The following is a 22,085-nucleotide window of genomic DNA, read 5'->3' on the forward strand; positions in this document are numbered from 1 at the left end:
TTCAAAGATGCATGTCTGCTATTTTTCATGGTTTTTGTGAGAGTATTGTAGAGGTATTCATGGATGATTTTTCCGTCTATGGGAATTCTTTTGATAGTTGCTTGCGAAACCTTGATAAAGTTTTGCAGAGATGCGAAGAAACTAACCTTGTTCTTAATTGGGAGAAATGCCACTTTATGGTTAATGAAGGAATTGTATTGGGACATAAAATTTCTGAGAGAGGTATTGAAGTTGATAGAGCTAAAGTTGAAGCAATTGAGAAGATGCCCTATCCTAGAGATGTTAAAGGTATTCGTAGTGTTCTTGGTCATGCTGGGTTTTATAGGAGATTTATTAAAGATTTCTCCAAGATTTCAAAACCTCTTACTAATCTTCTTCAAAAAGATGTACCATTTGTTTTTGATGATGATTGTAAGGAAGCTTTTGAAACTCTAAAGAAAGACTTAACAACTGCTCCTATAGTTGAACCTCCTGATTGAAATTTACCCTTTGAGATTATGTGTGATGCTAGTGATTTTGCTGTAGGCGCTGTTCTTGGACAGCGAGTAGATAAAAAATTGAATGTTATTCATTATGCTAGTAAAACTCTTGATGCTGCTCAAAGAAATTATGCTACAACTGAAAAAGAATTATTAGCTGTAGTCTTTGCTTGTGATAAATTTAGATCTTATATTGTTGATTCAAAAGTTACTATTCATACTGATCATGCTGCAATTAGATACCTTATGACAAAGAAAGATGCTAAGCCGAGGCTTATTAGATGGGTACTTCTTTTGCAAGAATTTGATTTACATATTGTAGATAGGAAAGGTGCTGATAATCCTGTTGCTAATAATTTGTCTAGATTGGAAAATATTGCTTATGATCCTGTTCCTGTTAATGATAGTTTTCCAAATGAACAATTGGCTGTAATAAAGGTGAGCTCGCGAGATAGTCCTTGGTATGCTGATTATGCTAACTTTATTGTTTCCAAGTACTTGCCTCCAACCTTTTCAGCTCAAAGAAAGGAGGAAATTCTTTTATGACTTGAGGCATTATTTCGGGATGACCCACACTTATATAAAGAAGGAGTGGATGGTATTATGCGAAGGTGTGTTCCCGAATATGAACAACAAGAGATATTGAGTAAATGTCATGGTAGTGCTTATGGAGGACATCACGCCGGAGAAAGAACCGCGCAAAAGGTTCTACAATCAGGTTTTTATTGGCCAACTCTCTTCAAAGATGCGAGAAAGTTTATTTTATCTTGTGATGAATGCCAAAGGGTTGGTAATATCTCCAGACGTAATGAAATGCCTATGAATTATACTCTTGTTATTGAACCGTTTGATTGTTGGGGATTTGACTTCATGGGACCTTTTCCGTCTTCAGAAGGTAACACTCACATACTTGTTGCTGTTGATTATGTTACTAAATGGGTGGAAGCCATACCTACAAAAAGTGCTGATGGTGAGACCTCTTTAAGAATGCTTTTAGACATTATTTTTCCTAGATTTGGAGTGCCTAGATATATTATGACTGATGGAGGTTCTCATTTTATTCATGGAGGTTTTAGAAAAACTCTTGCTAAGTATGGTATTAATCATAGAATTGCTTCCGCTTATCATCCTCAAACTAGTGGTCAAGTGGAATTATCAAATAGAGAAATTAAATCTATTTTGGGAAAGACCGTTAATAAAACTAGAAAGAATTGGCCTAGTAAATTGAAGGATGCACTATGGGCTTATAGAACTGCTTATAAAAATCCCATGGGAATGTCACCTTATAAAATGGTTTATGGGAAAGCTTGTCATTTACCTTTAGAACTAGAGCACAAAGCTTATTGGGCTGTTAGAGAATTAAATAAAGATCCTAAACTTGCCGGTGATAAGAGGTTGTTGCAATTAAGTTCTCTAGATGAATGGAGAAGTGAAGCTTATGAAAATGCTAAACTCTTTAAAGAGAAAGTTAAAAAATGGCATGATAGGAGGATTATCAAAAGAGAATTTAATATTGGGGATAAAGTCCTATTGTATCGGTCTCGTCTCAGATTCTTTGCAGGGAAATTACTCTCAAAATGGGAAGGACCATATGTTGTCGAGGAGGTGTATCGTTCAGGAGCAATCAAAATTAGCTCTCTCCAAGGCAATGCTACGCAAGTGGTGAATGGACAAAGACTCAAGCATTATATCTCAGGTGATTCCTATAATGTTGATGTTGATATTATTCAAGTGGAAACACCGGAGGCTTTCATCAAAGGGCAAATTGACAGTCTGCCAGAACTCGACTTTGAATAGGTAACAGTACTGGTAATGAAAAGTACGCAATTTACTTTCCGAACAATATTTTTGCTGTTTTTGGAAAATATGAAAAATTACGAGTTCGAAACGGAGTGGAAAGGACGCACGAGGGGGTGCCACCATAGGGCGGCGCGGCCTGACCTGGGCCCGCGCCGACCTATGGTCTGGCCGCCCCGTCGCCCCTTTCCGACTCTGGTTTGATCTGGTACTTTCCGTTTGTCGTGAAATTTTTTGCTATATAATCCCCCGGACCCCTGGAGGTCCGTATATCGTTTTCTCGACGTGTTTTGTTTCGAGCTGTTTCTGCCAGGATCTGTTTTCAGTTTAGAAGCACCATGGTCTCCAAGAACAAGGGCAAGGAGTTTCCGGATGAAGATGATCGAGATCTTGGGTGGAAAGAGGAAGACAAGGACGTCAAGGAAGAGGATGAAGAAGAGATGGAGGAAGATTCGCGCGCACACCCGCGTGCTACCATCGCAAGCATCAAGGTGGTGGACAACCCTTTTAGTGCAAACAAGAGCGCAAGAATTCGCACTGGAGGAGCGGTTCCACGTCATTACCTAGCTCCGAAGACATCCTTATCAGGCACTCATCACCCCTTCCACAATCTAATTTTCAATAATCAAATTGAAGGGACTCCCAAGGCAGCATTGCCTAGCCAGTGGGATATAGATCGCTCTAACACTGCAGGAAGGAGGGAGCCTGAGGCTGAAGAGTGGGGAAATAACTCCAAGAGCTGGGACTCGCCGTCGGACAGACTCCTTAACCGCGTCATGCATAATTCAGAGATGATTCACAATCTCACATACAGGATTGATGAGCTTCAGGAGCTTATTGAGAAGCTTGTCAGGAATTCATCACCACCATCGCCGAAGGAGTAATTCATCATCGGTATTGGCATCCCCTTGGTTTGTTCCAAGCTTGGGGGAGTGCCGCGGTATCACATCATTACTACCTTTTACTTTTATTGTCAAGTAGTGTCATATCATGAGTAGGGAAATTATCATATAAGATTGGGTTGCAGTTTGGAAGTATCTCTCCTTTAGTTGGTTGTCTATGTATCCCTTGGTGTGAGTTATCGTTATGGAATATTAATGAGAAGTCTTATCATTTACATATTGCACATCTTATTTTAGTTTGCAATCTCTATCATATGATTTACCTTGTTGTTAGTATTGGTATCACTTTGGGAGCATTGAATAAATCTATTTGGTTTTGGCAAACTTAGCATTGGTCAATAGCAACAACACCTTGAGGTTTAAGTAGAAAAGAGAAATACATGTAGATGTTTCATTGTCTTTCTTTCTTGTTAGCTCATAGCTTATTATTCTGAAGTTAAAATTGTTTGTGCTTACAAGGAAAATGCATGATTGTTTCTATCACATGTATATTTGTTTGTTTCCCTCGACTCTTATGCTTGCTAATCAACCTTGCTAGCCAAAGACCTGTACTGAGAGGGAATACTTCTCGTGCATCCAAACCTTAAACCAAACCTATGTCATTTGTGTCCACCATACCTACCCAATACATGGTATTTTCTGCCATTCCAAGTAAATACTTCATGTGCTACCTTTAAACAATTCAAAACTTAGTATCTCTTATTTGTCTCGATGTTTTATAGCTCATGAGGAAGTATGTGGTGTTTTATCTTTCAATCTTGTTGGGCAACTTTCACCAATGGACTAGCGGTTTCATCCGCTTATCCAATAATTTTGCAAAAAAGAGCTGGCAATGGGATTCCCAGTCCCAAATTAATTAAACTAAATAGACACTCCTCCATGGTATGTGATTGATGGACGGCACCCGAAGGATTCGGTTAGCCATGGCTTGTGTAAGCAAAGGTTGGGGGGAGTGTCATCATCATAATAAAACTAAAATAAAAAGGCACTCCTTCATGGTATGAGATTGTTGGCAGGCACCCGAGGATTCGGTTAGCCATGGTTTGTGAAAGAAAGGTTGGAAGGAGTGCTACACAAAATAAAAATAAAATGGGAGCCGCTCTTTGAAGGTTTGTCTGGCAAGAGGGTTAGAGTACCCGCTACCAGTCGTTGACAACAACAAACACCTCTCAAAATGTTACTTTTATTCTCTTTATATGATTGCAAAACTGAAAAAGCTCTAGCACATGATTTAATCACTGCTTCCCTCTGCGAAGGGCCTGTCTTTTACTTTACGTTGAGTCAGTAAACCTATTTCCCTCCATCTCAAGCAAGCATTTGAGTAGTCGTGATCAAACCATTATATTGTGATTTGCTTCATCATGTCTTTTATTCTTCCTTGTTTAGTACAAGTTTTATCTGAATGAATATAGCTTTGTAAGTTATCAATGATCATGAAGAGACCATTATGATTGAGTATGCAAGTTGTGCCTTATAAACTTTAACATGAGAGCGCTGCTCAATGAGATAAGTATAATCTGTTAATTGTTCTCTGACCAAGAACGAAGTTTGCCATCACCAATTATGATTTCTTATGCACCTTTATTTGTGATTACCTTATACTTGTTTCAAGTTGAGTTATATGAGGAAGTTGTTTACTATAATGTCTTGTGTGAATGAATATGATGCTTCTTGTCCGTATTTTATTTATCGACTCTTCACTCTATAAACATGTGGTCCTGTTTACCGAGCTCAGTTTCGCTTGGGGACAAGCGAAGTCTAAGCTTGGGGGGAGTTGATACGTCCAATTTGCATCACTATTTTATATCATAATTTGCTGTTATTCATTGATATATTTCATATTGGGACACAATACTTATGTTATTTCATCTATTTTGCATGTTTCATCATTATTGGAGGATCAAGCACCGGAGCCAGGATTCTGCTGGAAAAAGCACCGTCAGAATGCAATATTTCGGAAGATCAACTGTGGAAGGAAATTATACCAAAAATCCTATTTTTCAAGATGACGAAGGAAGCCAGAAGGAGGAGCCAGGAGGACCCAGGGTGGGCCCACACCATAGGGCGGCGCGGCCCATGGCCTGGCCGCGCCACCATGTGGTGTGGGGGCCCCACAGCCCCTTTCGCCTCCTTTTCTTCGCGAAACCCTTCGTCCCGAAACCTAAGCCACGAGGGTACCTCGCGAAGAGTTACAACCGCCTCTGCGGGCGGAGAACACACCAGAGAAAAGAGCTCTCCGGCGGGCAGAATCCGCTGGGAAATTCCCTCCGGGAGGGGGAAATCGACGCCATCGTCACCGTCATCAAGCTGGACATCATCTCCATCACCATCATCATCATCTCCACCATCATCACCGCCGTCTCCACCGCTGGACACCGTCACCGCCGTAGCAATTTGGGTTTGATCTTGATTGTTTGATAGGGGAAACTCTCCCGGTATCGATCTCTACTTGTTGTTGATGCTATTGAGTGAAACCATTGAACCAAGTTTATGTTCAGATTGTTATTCATCATCATATCACCTCTGATCATGTTCCATATGATGTCTCGTGAGTAGTTCGTTTAGTTCTTGAGGACATGGGTGAAGTCTAAATGTTAGTAGTGAACTATGGTTGAGTAATATTCAATGGTATGATATTTAAGTTGTGGTGTTATTCTTCTAGTGGTGTCATGTGAACGTCGACTACATGACACTTCACCATTTATGGGCCTAGGGGAATGCATCTTGTATTCGTTTGCCAATTGCGAGGTTGCCGGAGTGACAGAAACCTAAACCCCCGTTGGTATATCGATGCAGGAGGGATAGCAGGATCTCAGAGTTTAAGGATGTGGTTAGATTTATTCTTAATTACTTTCTTGTAGTTGCGGATGCTTGCAAGGGGTATAATCACAAGTATGTATTAGTCCTAGGAAGGGCGGTACATTAGCATAGGTTCACCCACACAACACTTATCATAACAATGAAGATTATTTAGCCGTATGTAGCGAAAGCACTGGACTAAAATCCCATGTGTCCTCGAGAACGTTTGGTCATTATAAGTAAACAAACCGGCTTGTCCTTTGTGATAAAAAGGATTGGGCCACTCGCTGCAATTGTTACTCTCGCAATTTACTTACTCGTACTTTATTCGCTTGTTATATCAAAGCCCCCTGAATACTTGTCTGTGAGCATTTACAGTGAATCCTTCATCGAAACTGCTTGTCAACACCTTCTGCTCCTCGTTGGGATCGACATTCTTACTTATCGAAAATACTACGATACACCCCCTATACTTGTGGGTCATCATCCGGTAAGGACGATGTTTAAAAGATGGGCAAGGATGCAATAATGCATAAGTATGAGATGCAATCACTCTAAGCGTGACCTAACCCCGATGATTTAGGATTAGTGAGTGCTAATGATTAGTTCAGGGTGTGTTGCACTTTTAGAGTGATTCACAAACAAGGTTCTGATTCAGGGTTGTTTATTTTAGAATCATAAGCAGGTGGTAAATACATAGTAACAATCATACACACCCAGGAATAGTAGTTGTATAATAAGTAAACAACAGTTGTCAATTTTAAGTCCTATAGTGCATGGTTGATGATTACTTATTATATAATTCGAAAGAATAACTTTTGAAGAACATGTTCTATAATGAAGAACAAGTATGATAATTATGGTTGTGGAGTTCTATAGTTTACTATGGGTTCCAACTAGTTTCTAGGGTAAGGATTTGATGGGTCCCAACCAGGTTGGATTCATTAATAGCTTGAACTTGTAGGGTTGAGTTAAGCCCAAGCATCTTGAGCAATCTATTATAAATAGTTGCTATCAAGGTTGGTTTATCTTGCTAGTGATAGCTGGCTAGGGTTTATAGGTCCTTATAAGTAGGGTTGATGATGATTCTTTATTTACTTCAAAAGAATAACTTTTGAAGAACATACTTCTTAAATAATAAGAAGTATATCAATTAGGGTTGAGGTTGTCTAGGTTTTGTTATTGGGTTCACTAAGTAAGGAATACTTGACTCCTAAATAGGATGGTTGATATGTATCCATCACTAGTAGGGTTTAGTGGAGTATGGAATGTAATACAAAATAGTAGGTGTAGTTGCTATTAGGGTTCATCACAATGTTGTGATGCTAATTATGGATAACTAAGGATGGTGGTCTTTGGGATAGGAACTAGGGTTTTCACTTGGTAAACCCTACTTGATTATTTAGGTTTGATGAACACATGGGATGCTATTTAGTAGTGGTAGGGTTCCCATATTTTATGTGGATTTGAACTAGTATTTAGTTGCTAGATATGAATCTATGATAACTAATGAAGTGACATGATCACATGTTATTTGGGGTTTAGGTTTGGAAACCATTTAGGTTTCACACATAGAATAATGGAGCTAGGTTCTAAATGGCATTAGGGTTTTAGGATCCCGCATGAACTTATGGGGTTGTAATATCAATCAATATGGAACTAGGGTTTGCTATTTACCATATAGTTCTATGGTTAATAACTTCAATTTAAAGTTGAAGTTATTAATAACTTGTAAATTAATTGATATTGAATTTGGCATTTTTAACCAAATAACAAATAAGAAAAATTAATTTAAATGTTTTCTTTATTTATTTACTGGTTTTTATTTAATTTTGAAATTTTTACTAATTATTGAATTTTAATTGAATTTAGAATTAGAATTAAAGGCTTAAATAACAAGAATTAAATAATTGAATTTTTATTAAAAATAAAATTTTCATTTTATATTTTTATTGGATAGAGTTTTCTTTTCCAAGAATTTTAATATCTTATTTATATTTTTCTGACTTAATATGAATTTTATACAAATTTGCAAAGCTGCAGTAATTAATGAATTGAAATTAACTAACAATGCTAGAGCTACCCGGTTAAACTACCCCTCTAGTCACTGACCAGTGGGCCTAGTTCCAGCGTGGCAGCCACGTTGGCTTGACCGTGGTCAAAATCAATGAGGTGGCCTGGAGGTCTACTGCCGGCGGGATGTCGGCGACGGCGCCGCCGTTCCTGGGTCTGCGCGGTCGGAATTCTAGTGCCACACGAACCAGCGCATCGTGACGAGTCGATTGGTATCAGCGCCGCCCCTAAACGGTCGCCGGAGTTTGTCCGACGGCGAGGTACCGCGGCGACGGGGACAGGCTCACGGTGTGGTGTTGCTACAATGCGTTATTGCGCTAGGAGAGCACGCTATGCGGTAGAGGGGCTTACCCCGAGCTCGACGGACTTGTCGGCGTGGCCTGAGGCGGTCGGCATCGCCGGGATTGCTCGCTCCCGGCGTCGGGGAAGACGAGTTCGTCGGAGACGATTCCGAGTGCGGCGGCTCAATTCCTCTTGCAGGATGAACAAGTCGAGGCCGGTGATTCCGATGGTGGTCATGACAAGGCTCGGGGTGGTCTCTGTCGACGGCGACGGCCGGACTCCGTACGGCTAGGGTTTCGGTTCGAGCAAAAATTCGGGACAGAGGAGGAAGAAACTCGAGCTGGGTTCGTCGTTGGGGTTTTTATACTGCTCGGACAATCCTTGTCACGTCGTCGTTCAAGGAGGAGGTGCCACCGAGAGGGAGAAGAAGAGCACGTTGTCGTGCTGTCCTCCATGCCGAAGGAGAAGATGAGGACGGCCTCCTCTTCGTTTGTTTTTAACGAAGAGGTACGTGGGTCGCTAACTGGGTTGCGGCTTGGGTCGTTTTGGGCTGCAGCCAGGCCGTGTGCTGGGCTATGGTGGCCCGCCAGGTAAGCCAGGTAGGCTCCCTTCTCTTTTCTATTTTCCTATTTTTTTCTGTTTTCTATTTCCTGTTTTCTATTTTGAATTCTGTTTTATTTCAAATCTGTTTTGCAGGATTTTTAATGTATGGATCCTTTTGGGAGCTTATAAAAATAATGATATAGCTTCATATAATATCTTGAAAATATAATATATGTTTAATTACACCCTTGTTTATTAAATGTTATTAGAGATTGGAAATGAGCATCTATATAGTTATAATTTTCAATATCAATTTAGGGTGGTCCAAACTATTTTCAAATAGGCCCTTTTAAGTACCTATTGATAGTTAGGCTTAATTATAGCCCTATTTCAAGGTTAGCACTATTATTGTATTTTTAATGACACCCAAAAGATACTAGAGTAGACATTACTCTATTCAAGGTTAGGCTTTGTTTACAGATATGAGTGGTTGATCACCACACATGGATTTAATTGGGATTTTAAGCACTAGATATTTCTTGGGTTTAATTAGTGAAGCATAGGATTTAGCTAATGAGCAATTCTAGGGTTCACATCACATTCTCCTAATGGCAATTGGTTTAAATTCTCAATTATGGCCTAGCTTTATATTATGATCACCATAGTGATAGATAAACTAAGGTGAAGATATAATTCTAGGTTGTAGAGATGAGATGACAACATATTGCATGTGCTAGGGTTTAATCTCCCCTAACTAAGACAAGATGGTTACTTGCTTAATATTTCATGTGCCTCTCTTTGACTAAGGTTTGAGAATTAGATTTATCTTCTACCAATTGGCTTCTATTATTAACCTCAGTTTAGCATTTAAGTAACTACATTGGTTATAGTTCTTTTTATAGTTAACTTTGGTCATATAGATTAATGGTTTCTCACCATGTAAAGTATGGAGTTTAACTCTAAGGTTTTCTTATGTTTCTTAGGTGAAGGATAAGTGGAATGCAGAGGTGGTAGAACTCCACTTATGATCACCATGTGGTCCACCAGTTAAGGTTGGGATATAAGCCTAGGTTTGCTTATTAGTTACCTCCCTATAATTTCATGTGGTGCATGATATCTACTTATCTTATTAAGGTTTAACTTATCCTCACATATCTCCAAAGCATGATCATATATTATATATGATCATCTTGTTCTTAATATCTTAACCTCAAGTTCTTTAGGGTTTATGATCATTACACAATTTATAATGATCAAGGTTGGACTTCCTAAGGTATCTCTGATGAATTTGGTTTCTCACTCCCAAGATTAAGTGTTGTCTTGATCAACTAAATATAGACTTTCCTTTATAGTTTCTTGAATAGACATAGTTATGGTTGACTCAATAGTTTATATCCCAGGAGAATGCCTGAGATATTATGTTAGGGTTCTACTTAATTAATGATGATATAATCATCTGGTTGTATATATAGTTCTCTTCCCCAAGTCCAAGTGTTGCCTCATTAACTTGAGTGTAACACCATAACTTGAGCTCTCTCTCATAGGAATAGTTATTCTAGGGTTTATGGTGTATTCACAATATCTCAATAGGTATTTAGTCTAAAACTCCACTTGGCTATCTTGGTTGAATTAATCTCCTCCTTTCCTTATCAATACATGGATATAACCTTATTCCATGTGATATTAGGTTGTCTCACCACTCCAAGATGAAATGGTTAATCTCCTAATACTTTAGTTCAAGGGTTGTCCTTTATTCTTAAGTAGGTAAAGCTAAGAGTGGTATGAATGGTCTCACTCATTTGGGAAGGACTTGAATAATATTCAAGTGTTCCTCTTAAAGATGATGATTTGAATACTTGGATGTATATCCAAGGTTTAGCTCCAGGTTTGTTATTGCTTCTCTAATAAATAATATAGAACTCTCTCACCTCTCTAGGTTTGATGCTTAATAATTTGGAATAGAGAAGATTTATATTCCTTAGTTGGATCACCTTGTCTTGTTTCCAAGATTAAAGTGGAATGGGTATCATAGGGTTTATGGTAAGAGCATGGCTTAGTTTAAGACATGGAAAAGATAAGGGAAGAATGGTTTCTCCATTTATTGTTACTTGATTTCCAAATAAATGGATGTTCATAAGTTATGGCAAGGATTACCATATTATAAGATCAAGCAATTGATCATTGAGTAAAGTGTTGTTGTGTTGATTATTAGTTCCATTTGATCTAACCCCTTAGATCAAATCATCTCTACCCAAAACAAGGTTTTAACAAAGTCACTTTGAGGTTTATAGCGCTTGACTTGATGAGCTACTTCAATTCCACCAAGGTCAAGTGAAACTTCAGTTACTGTGACTGTTTTACTTTAAAGCGCGAAAATTCCCCAGATTTTCTATGCATGAATGCAATGCACACATCTGTTTCCTCTATTTTTGTAACCCCATTACCTGGGATATTACATCTACTTTCCTTCCAGTCACTTCTTTAGTGAGAAACTCCTTCTCAAGAAAGGATCCGTTCTTGGAAACAAAGATTTTGCCTTCAGATCTGTGATAGAAAGTGTACCCAATTGTTTCTTTAGGGTATCCTATGAAGACGCATTTCTCCGCTTTGGGTTCTAGCTTGTCAGGCTGTAACTTTTTTACATAAGCTTCGCAACCGCAAACTTTAAGGAACGACAGCTTAGGTTTCTTCCCAAACCACAATTCATACGGTGTCGTTTCAACGGATTTAGATGGTGCCCTATTTAAAGTGAATGCGGCTGTCTCTAATGCATAACCCCAAAACGATAACGGCAAATCAGTAAGAGACATCATAGAACGAACCATATCTAAGAGTTCGATTACGACGTTCGGGCACACCATTGCGCTGTGGTGTTCCCGGCGGTGTCAACTGTGAAAGTATTCCACATTTCTTTAAATGCATGCCAAATTCATAGCTCAGATATTTGCCTCCGGGATCAGAACGCAGAAACTTAACCTTCTTGTTACATTGATTTTCTAGTTCACTTCGGAATTTCTTAAACTTCTCGAAAGTTTCGGACTTATGTTTCATGAAATAGATATACCCATATCTACTCAGATCATCCGTGAAGGTTAGAACATAACGATAACCACCGCGCGATGCTACACTCATTGTTCCACACACATCGGTATGTATGATTTCCAATAAGTCTGTAGCTCGCTTCATTGTACCAGAAAATTGAGTCCTAGTCATTTTTTCCATTAGACATGCTTCGCATCTATCAAGTGACTCAAGAAGTCCATCAGAATGGAGTTTCTTCATGCGCTTCACTCCAATATGACCAAGATGATAGTGCCACATATAAGTAGAATTATCATTCAATTTAATTCGCTTAGCATCAATGTTATGAACATGTGTATCACTACTATCGAGATTTAAAAAGAATAAACCATTCATCTCAGGCGCATGACCATAAAAGATATTATTCATAAAAATAGAGCAACCATTATTCTCTGACTTAAATGAATAACTTTCTAGCATTAAACAAGATCCAGATATAATGTTCATGCTCAACGCAGGCACCAAATAACAATTATTGAGGTTTAAAACTAATCCCGAAGGTAGATGTAGAGGGAGTGTGCCGACAGCGATCACATCGACCTTGGATCCATTTCCAACGCGCATCGCCACCTCGTACCTTGCTAGGCTTCATTTATTCAGTAGTTCCTGTTTCGAGTTACAAATGTGAGCAACCGAACCAGTATCAAATACCCAGGCACTACTGCGAGAACCAGTAAGATAGACATCTATAACATGTATATCAAATATACCTTTTTTTTCTTCTTGACAAGGCCGCTCTTCAGATCAGCCATGTACTTGGGGCAATTACGCTTCCACTGCCCCTTCTCTTTGCAGTAATAGCACTCAGTATCAGGTTTAGGGCCAGCCTTAGGCTTCTCAGGAGGCGCAACAACTTACTTGCGGCCCTTATTGAAGTTTTCCTTGTTAGGTTTGCCTTGCTTCTTGAAACTGGTGGTCTTATTTACCATCAACACTTGGTGCTCTTTCTATATCTCAGTCTCAGCAGATTTCAACATGGAGAAGAGTTCAGGCAACTCTTTGTTCATGTTCTGCATGTTATAGTTCATCACGAAGTTCTTGTAACTTGGTGGCAGTGATTGGAGGACACGATGAATACCCAGCTGGTTAGGAATCACTATCCCCAAGTCACTGAGCTTCTTCACATGCCCGGACATAGCGAGCACGTGCTCACTAACGGAGCTGCCCTCTTCCATCATACAACCAAAGAAATGTTTCGATGCCTCATAACTTTCAACGGCCGCATGAGTTTCAAAGATAACTTTTAGCTCATGGACCATCTCATATGGGTCGTGGTGCTCAAAACGCTTTTGGAGCTCCGCCTCTAGGCTGCACAGGATGGCACACTGAACTTGAGAGTATCGAGTCACCCGAGTCTCGTAAACATCCTCAGATACTGCAGGTGGTGGTGGGGGACCTAGCGGTGCTTCGAGCACAAATTGCAGATTTCCACCATTGAGGAAAATCCTCACATGACGGAACCATTCGGTGAAGTTGCTACCATTGCTTTTAAGTTTTTCTTTCTCTAGGAACTGGTTAAAATTGATGGAGGGGGACTCCATGATCTACAACATATTTGCAAAGAGTTTAGACTAAGTTTATGATAAATTGAGTTCAAATTTTAATTCTTAAATTAACTAGGTGAACTCCCACTCAAAACAATATCCCTCGCATTGTCTTAGTGATCACACGACCAAATCCACTACACCAAATCCCATCATCACGAGAAAAGATGTAGCTTCAAAGGCGAACACTCAAAGTGTTCATCATATCATTCATAAGACTCATGCTCTACCTTTCGGTATCCCGTGTTCCAAGACCATGTCTGTACATGCTAGGCTCGTCAAGGCAACCTTAGTATCCGCGTGTGCAAAACTGGCTTGCACCCGTTGTATGCACATGTAGAATCTATCACACCCGATCATCACGTGATGCTTCGAGACGACAAGTCTTAGCAATGGTGCATACTAAGGATGAACACTTTATTATCTTGATATTTAGTGAGAGGGATCATCTTATAATGCTACCGTCGTGATCACATGCAAGATGCATAAAAGGATTAACATCACATGCAATTCATATGTGATATGATATGGCCCTTTTGTCTTTGCGCCTTTGATCTTCATCTCCAAATCACGGACATGATCTCCATCATCAACGGGCATGATCTCCATCATCGTCGGCGTAGCGTCAAGGTCAATGGCGCCGTCTTCATGGTTGTGCTCCCATGTAGCAACTATTACAACTACTTTGAAATAATACTTCAACATGAAATTTAAAGACAACCATAAGGCTCCTGCCGGTTGCCACAATACAATAATGATCATCTCATACATATTCATCATCACATCATGGCCATATCATATCATCAAACCCTGCAAAAACAAGTTAGACGCCTCTAATTTGGTTTGCATATTTTACGTGGTTTAGGGTTTTCGAGTAAGATCCAAACTACCTACGAACATGAACCACAACGGTGATACTAGTGTTGTCAATAGAAAGAGTAGATTGAATCTTCACTATGGTGGGAGAGATAGACACCCGCAAAGCCACTTATGCAATACAAGTTGCATTTCGAGCGTGGAGCAAATCTCATGAACGCGGTCATGTAAAGTTAGCCCGAGCCGCTTCATCCCACCATGCCGCAAGATGCAAAGTACACGAACTAAAGACAACAAAGCATCAACGCCCACAAAACCATTGTGTTCTACTCGTGCAACCAATCTATGCATAAACACGGCTCTGATACCACTGATGGGATTCGTAGTATAGAAAGCAAAAAAATTCCTATCGCAAGAACGAATAACAAGCCAAGATGCAATCTAGAAGATGGTAGCAACGAGAAGATCATGAGACTAACCCTCGAAGATTTCCAAATCCTAGGAGATTAGATCTCGTTGTTGCAGAAGATGATCACTTGCCGCTTTCAAAAGCGCGTAGAAGATCTTGACGGTGCCACAGTCGGGCAGCACCTCCGTACTCGGTCACACGTTCGGTGTTGATGACGACGTCCTTCTCCACGTTCCAGCAGGCAGCGGAAGTAGTAGATCCTCCTCAGAATCCCGACAGCACAACGGCGTGGTGGCGGTGGTGGTGGAGATCTCCTGCAGGGCTTCACCTAAGCACTGCGGGAGGTGTATGAGGAGGGGGTGGCTAGGGTTTGGGGAGAGGGGCAGCTGGGGCGCCGGCCTTGTTGCCTCGATCTGGTTGGTGCGGCTAAGGTGGTGTCCGCCCCCCTCCCTCTCTTCCTCATTATATAGGTGGAACCCCAAGGGTTTGCCCAAAGTGTTCGAATAAGACCCCAATTCAAAAACTTCCTTATGGACGAAACCTAGAGGGACATGGACTCTCCCCTTCCCCCCTTTTTGGATGGCCAAGGAGGTGGAGTCCACCATGGACTCCACCCTCCCACTTGGTTGGCTAGTTAGGGTTGGTGGAGCCCAACCAGGACTCCACCTTCCATGGTGATTTCTTCCGGAAGGTTCTAGAACATTCCAGCGCCTTCCATAAATACATTGGATCATTTCCAAACATGGAAAGTGACTTCCTATATATGAATCTTATTCTCCGGACCATTCCGGACCTCCTCGTGATGTCCTGGATCCCATCCGAGACTCCGAACAAAATTCGAACTCCATTCCATATTCCATATCTACTTAAAACGACATCAAACCTTAAGTGTGTCACCCTACGGTTCGTGAACTATGTAGACATGGTCGAGACTCCTCTCCGACCAATAACCAATAGCGGGATCTGGAGATCCATAATGGCTCCCACATATTCAAAGATAACTTAATGATCGATTGAACCATTTACATACGATACCAATTCCCTTTGTCTCGCGATATTTTACTTGTCCGAGGTTTGATCATCGGTATCTCCATACCTTGTTCAACCTCGTCTCCGACAAGTACTCTTCACTTGTACCATGTCATATCATCTCTTGTGAACTATTCACATGCTTGCAAGCTAATCAGACGACATTCCACCGGGAGGGCCCAGAGTCTATCTATCCGTCATCGGGATGGATAAATCCCACTCTTGATCCATATGCCTCAACTTATACTTTATGAATACTTAATCCCACATTTATAACCACCCATTTACGCAGTGGCGTTTGATGTAATCAAAGTATCCTTTCCGGTATAAGTGATTTACATGATCTCATGGTCGAAGGACTAGGTAACTATGTATCGAAAGCTTATAGCAAACTGAACTTAATGACGTGATCTTATGCTACGCTTATTTGGGTGTGTGTCCATTATATCATTCATCTAATGACATAACCTTTTTATTAATAACATCCAATGTTCATGATCACGAAACCATGATCATCTATTAATCAACAAGCTAGTTATATAAGAGGCTTACTGGGGACTCCTTGTTGTTTACATAACACACATGTATTAATGTTTCGGTTAATACAATCATAAACACAAAGATATATAATAACCACTTTATTATTGCCTCTTGGGCATATCTCCAACACGTCCGCCTCGTCCTCCCCGGGGAGCTCCCCTGTATATTTGGCTAGTGGAGTTTAGGCTCTTTTGCGGACAGAAGATTTATCCTATCTTTTTCAAAAACATTTCATCTTAAACCAAACAATCCTGGAGAACGATCAGCCTATGCGTAGGTGGCGCAGTGCCAGAGCGCTCGGTGCCCCTACTATATTGGCGATCCAAGTGCGGTCAACTACATTTTGAAGGAAACAATTGGATAAAGATCTCCATCTTCACTGCATAATTATCATGATGGTTAAATTGGACTAGGTTTAGTGAATACATTTGGCTAATTTCCACATGGTAAAAGGACTACGCTCAACAGCAAGCAAGCAGGCACGTTGTTCTGCAAGCAAGCACGAACACAAGACACATAGTTTATATATACGAAAGACACATAGTTCATATATATTGAAAACGAAAGACACATAGTTCATATATATTGAAAGACACATAGTTCATATATATATAAATAATATATATAAATAATATATATATATATATATATATATATATATATATATATATATATATATATATATATATATTTGCTACCATGGTGGCTAGCTATGCACCCACCATTAGCCATTGGATATAGTGTGCATGCAAATCAATGGGATCAAGATTACCATGTCTAGAAGTGGAGTGAGCTAACGTTCATATCTTGACCGTTACAACCGTTAGCATGCTGGCAGATGTGGAGTTTTCTATTCTACACTGTAGAATATGAGCAATGGTTGAAGTGTAAATCCAACTGTAGTACAAACATAAATACATTTCACAATACACTTGAGTTGTACGTTTGTTTATACACTATCATATACAGTCAAGAAATGATTCAACGGATCAGTAGGCCATATTTCGATTTAGGTCGACTGGTTTCTCTTTTTATTTGTCTGCTGTAACAAGGAAATTCTAATTGGAACTAATTGTTTTATTTCTGCTTAAGTTAACTAGCATTACCATGAGTTGGGGAATAAAGATGACAGTCAACATTTCTGTCAATCGAGTTTTTATTTTGCCTAGTGACTTGGATTGCTCTTTTTGTTTGTTCATTCTCATACGAACTACCTTATTCATAGCAAGTAAAGGTAACATGTACAGTAGCTCAATTCTAGCAGACTCAAACTGAAAGCATCTATACTTTTGAGAACCAATCCTGTCATGAACTCATGATTACTTAGTAATATGTATATGCCACCACGATGAACGGCTTATCCGTGCGTGTATTTGAAATGCCATTGACTTGTATTTATATACTGAGTTTAGGCACTTGCAAAACTGACAACCAGATTAGACTGAAGGATGTTCCCAGTTCATAAACTACAAAACGACTACGCTTGCAAGAACATCACTGTGTAAAAGATGTAGTACAAGCAAGACACAACCTTCCATTATACCGGCGCTGCTTATATTCAATCAAGCAGATGACATACTTACACGCAACAATCACGGAGCAAAGAAACAAATAAAAAGTTGCTTATATTCCATCTATGTCACTGATCTGAAGTTTACTTGCTATGATCTGAAGCTCCGGCAGCAGCGAGAGCCGTGCCTGCTTGGCCTGGAACTCGACCATACTACAGTTGTCTAGCAAGACGGCATTGGCGACGTTGAGCTTGTTGAAGCGCACCATCCACACGGCGAGGAGCAGGGCCCTAGCAGGGTCAAAGATCCTGGTCCTGGACATCACTTCGGCAGCGTGAAGAGTTAGTACGTACTAGAAAATGGATTGAAGAGCGCTGGTCGGTCGTTCTCGGCTTCCCTCTCCTTTGCTCGATGTAGAAGAAGGCGACCGTTTAAAGGAGCTCTGGTTATTACACCGTATCCATCTAGCAAGCAATGACCAAGCTCTCGAGTACGAGCTTGCTATGTGCAAGCTGCATGAACCTCCTGCCTCTGAAAATAACAATAGGTTAAAATAAAGAACCAATACAAAATGGTAATAAGCTAGAAAAGATTGGTTTTAGGTGCACATAGCGTCGTCATCACTGCGCCGGCAAGGTCTGCAGGGGTGTTTGCTGAAGACGAAAGTAAAGCAAGAATGGATACAATAAGCTCATTAGGAAGATGATCGAAGCTGCTTCCTCCCGGAGCAGAAAATTCCTCATGTGAAATCCTGCTCCTCTTGTTGGGCTTCATACCGTGCTCTACCTAGACACAAAGAGGTTTTGCTATTATTGTTGTTTGTATCTGACGATGATTTGCTAGTTTAATTTGATTTCTTAAATAGGATGGAAAACGTCGGGTCGTTGAGTTTCGTATGTAGATTTGATTGTAGTACATTCAGACTTTACAAAAAGTTGGCTGTTTACAGTGTTGATTCACCTTAACCTTTACTGCAATTTGAAATGCAGAATTAAATCCCATTTTTTAAATTTCTATATTGCGTCTAAATTTTTCATCCAACCAAGGGATAAAAACGTTTGGTCATTTTAATCAGCTAATTTCATCTCATTAAAATTTGAGGAGCGTCTCTGGTATCCTTACTCTCCGACATAATTTAGTGGAACCTTTTAAGCTTGAAAAACGCAAATGGAAAGACAATAGATTACAAAATTTCCAAAACTGTTTATAAGATGAGAAGAAGCAAAATCTTTAGCATAGCACCGACGGATGCATACATGCAACAAATACTAACTTACAGAAGTGTAAGAGTTAATGCACAGACATACTAATTTTCACCTTTAGAGCAATATACGTAACGTCTAATTCTAATGCAGGCCATCGTTCTTTGAATTATCGACTGAACATGTGTCCATTTGAGCACTCTAGAGCAGAAAGTGAAATTGGCCAGGTAAAATAGCACTCGTAAACTACAGGACTGATACTGATAGGTTCAATACACTGCAAAATGCACAGCTAACTGTAGCTCCTACCATAATTTAGGGAATGTACTAAGATCATGTAAACAGAAATAAGGACATCACTTGCTTTTGGTTTGATCGATCTGAAACATCAAATCCATTTACACAGCAAACCCCACAAAATTTAGTAGAGAAAGGTCAGAAAGAAAATGCAAACTGCAGATCAGAAAAGAAGACAGGGAACGTATCAGCATCACCAAGGCAAAACAGAACGACCTAACATTGTTCTGGTCTAGAAGCATAATAACTTGGCAAATTCGAATGAACTTACCAAAACACTGCTGCTTGATGTTTCGTTGCTGCTCTGAAATCTGAACCATCAGGCTGTTGGATCTGCCGGACATGGTGAGGAGCCCAACACTTAGCCCTTACAGAAGTGGATAGTCTTGAGGAAAAAAAGCAACCGCACGGGGGGCAACGTCTGGCTTCCTCCAACCCCTTGCCGTGATCCCGCCAGCCACCATGGCTACACGACAAGTCGGCCGGCGGCGCGGTGAGTGGATCATGACCGGAGGCGTGCCGCACACGGTGGTGCTGGGCGACAGCGGTGGGTCACCATGGATGCGGGATTCGGGCGGAGTGCTGGACTCGCCGTCGACTCTGTGCGATGCAGGGGAGGCCAGATGCGGCCAGAGGGGGAGCGAGGATGGAGACGGGAGGCGGGGGACTGCAGGGGTGCCGCGCCATGGAGGGAGTGTGGCCGGGCAGCTCTGCTGGGGGAGGCGACTCGCGAGGGCGCCTGAGGACGTCGAGCAGTGCAGGAAGCGATGGGCGATGGTGGGGATCAAGTTGCAGGTGAGAGCGTGGTAAAGAAGCAGCTGGGGTGGAGCGTGTGGTCTGGCTGCCAACGAGCTGCGCGAGCGGATATGCTACTCTCGGTGCGACGGCGTTTGCCTGTTTCCGTTAATTATTGGTGCTCTCGCAATGCAGTTTCGTGCTCTCTATATAAGATCTAATGGATGGATGCATATGATAGTTCATATGTATTGAAATAATCGATTCATAGTTCATACAAATTAATATAAAAGACCACCACTACTCATCATCTCTAAATATTGAGATGATCAACATGGTTAGTAGCCAACTAGCATCCAATACTTCCTAGTAATCTCGAAGCCCAGGTGAGCGTCTAGTACTGCATAGTGCATTTGCTCCTAGCTCAATGGATAGTTGGCCCATCTAAAAATGAGCTCCTCTTCTTTTTCTTGCGCGGTGACATCCATCTTCTTCTTGTGGCCGTACTTCTTCTTCTGCTCAAGGTTTGTCCCAATGGTATGGTTCGCCAAATCATATAGACTTGGAGTGGTCTTGGTGGTGGGGTTCGGGACTACCTTCTGGAGGTCGTACGCAGAAGTGATGTGAATGCTCTCGAGTCTTAGCTTTTTCAAAGTGTTGTCGATAGCGGCGCCGCAGAATCTGATGTTCCCGTCCTCCAAGAAATTCGTGAGCACTTGTGGCACTTTTATATCAGCGTGAATCATCTTGAACACCAACATCTCGGACGCCACCGAGAGTTGAAGGACGGCGGCACGCTGCTCCTCACCGGCCTTCTTCTTGCGAGGGTCGGTGAACTCGCAGTCCAACCCGAGGCACTTGGTCGTTGCAGCGTTCAGGAAGTCCCGCTTCACACGCCGGATCCACTTCTCCACCATTCTTGCGCGGAGCGTGACCGTGACCTTGAACGCTGCCTCCATCCCCTCGGGCTTGATGCAGTACACCCGTGTCCGACGAGCCAGGTCGCGCACGAGGTGCAACATCGACGAAGAGAGGGTCAGATGAATAGTACGTGGCAAGTTGCAAATGGTGGATGAGGAGAGGAGGCCGGATGGAGAGAGTGTGTGTGGCAATGGTGAATAAAATGGTGAGCTTATAAAGAAATGGGAAGAGGAAGATGAACAGTGACTGGCTGCACCGGCGTCGGCGGCTCGGATTCCACGCCGACGCTCGGTTTCGACGTGGCCAATAATGGCGACGCGCGATCGGGCTCCATGGAAAACTGAACGTTTGACTTTAGGTCGCGGTTGGGAATACGCACCGGGATTAAAGGGGGTGCCGCTGACGCCGCGTGGCGCAAAACCCTTTAGTCGCGGTTTGGTATACGAGCCGGGACCTTTAGATCTTTACGAGCCGGGATCTATGGATGCCGTACGTTGTAGCGTTTACAGGGCGACGTGACCAGGCCTTGGGTCCCGGCTAGGACATGGCCGGGACCAAAGGTGCCTGACCAAAGGCCCTTTTTCTACTAGTGCACATAGTAATACAGTTGTTTCGCATGAATCTGATGATCAACTGGAAGAACAGGCTCGGCAGCTGCATTTTGATTCGTCGGTGAGATTCGGCTTGAACATATTGATAGGACAAAAAAATCAGCGCCCAAAAGAATTTTTTTCTTGGGGAGCAACCTTATTCGGGTCTGTCTCTTAGATCTTTTTTTTTTTCTGTTTAGGTTCTGGCGAGGTAGTGGACAAATTTATTGTGATTGTGAGCAAATAGAATTTGCTTGACTTGTTCAATTAAGTTCAATTTCAAACTTACAATTTTTTGCAAAAAAACATAAACTCTTCCATTGAAGGATGGTTTTTATTTTTAGGTTAGGCTAGTTGAGTAGTTTTGATTAAGGTTTTATTAGTTTATTACTCGAAACTAAATCAAAGATTTTCCGTATGGAGCGGCCCAGTAGCGTATATGGCGCCTCAAGGCTATACCTATCCCACATGGTACACCCTCGGTGTCCCGGATGGAAACTGCATATGCCCCTCAAAATGTAGGTAAAAGTCGGTC

At 41.3% G+C, this 22,085-nt stretch overlaps 1 protein-coding gene across 1 annotated transcript; it reads right to left on the bottom strand.

Moving 5' to 3' along the window:
* Positions 1-20,458: 20,458 nt before the first annotated feature.
* Positions 20,459-21,061, bottom strand: LOC127310200 (uncharacterized). The gene has a single exon (XM_051340892.1). It carries the CDS (start codon positions 21,059-21,061, stop codon positions 20,459-20,461), a length of 603 nt encoding a protein of 200 aa, XP_051196852.1.
* Positions 21,062-22,085: the final 1,024 nt, after the last annotated feature.

Source organism: Lolium perenne, chromosome 6 (assembly GCF_019359855.2).
Source record: "Lolium perenne isolate Kyuss_39 chromosome 6, Kyuss_2.0, whole genome shotgun sequence".
NCBI classification, from domain to species: domain Eukaryota; kingdom Viridiplantae; phylum Streptophyta; class Magnoliopsida; order Poales; family Poaceae; genus Lolium; species Lolium perenne.

Coding starts and splice junctions, on each gene's coding strand:
- LOC127310200 (XM_051340892.1), bottom strand. CDS start 21,061: ATGTTGCACCTCGTGCGCGACCTGGCTCGTCGGACACGGGTGTACTGC.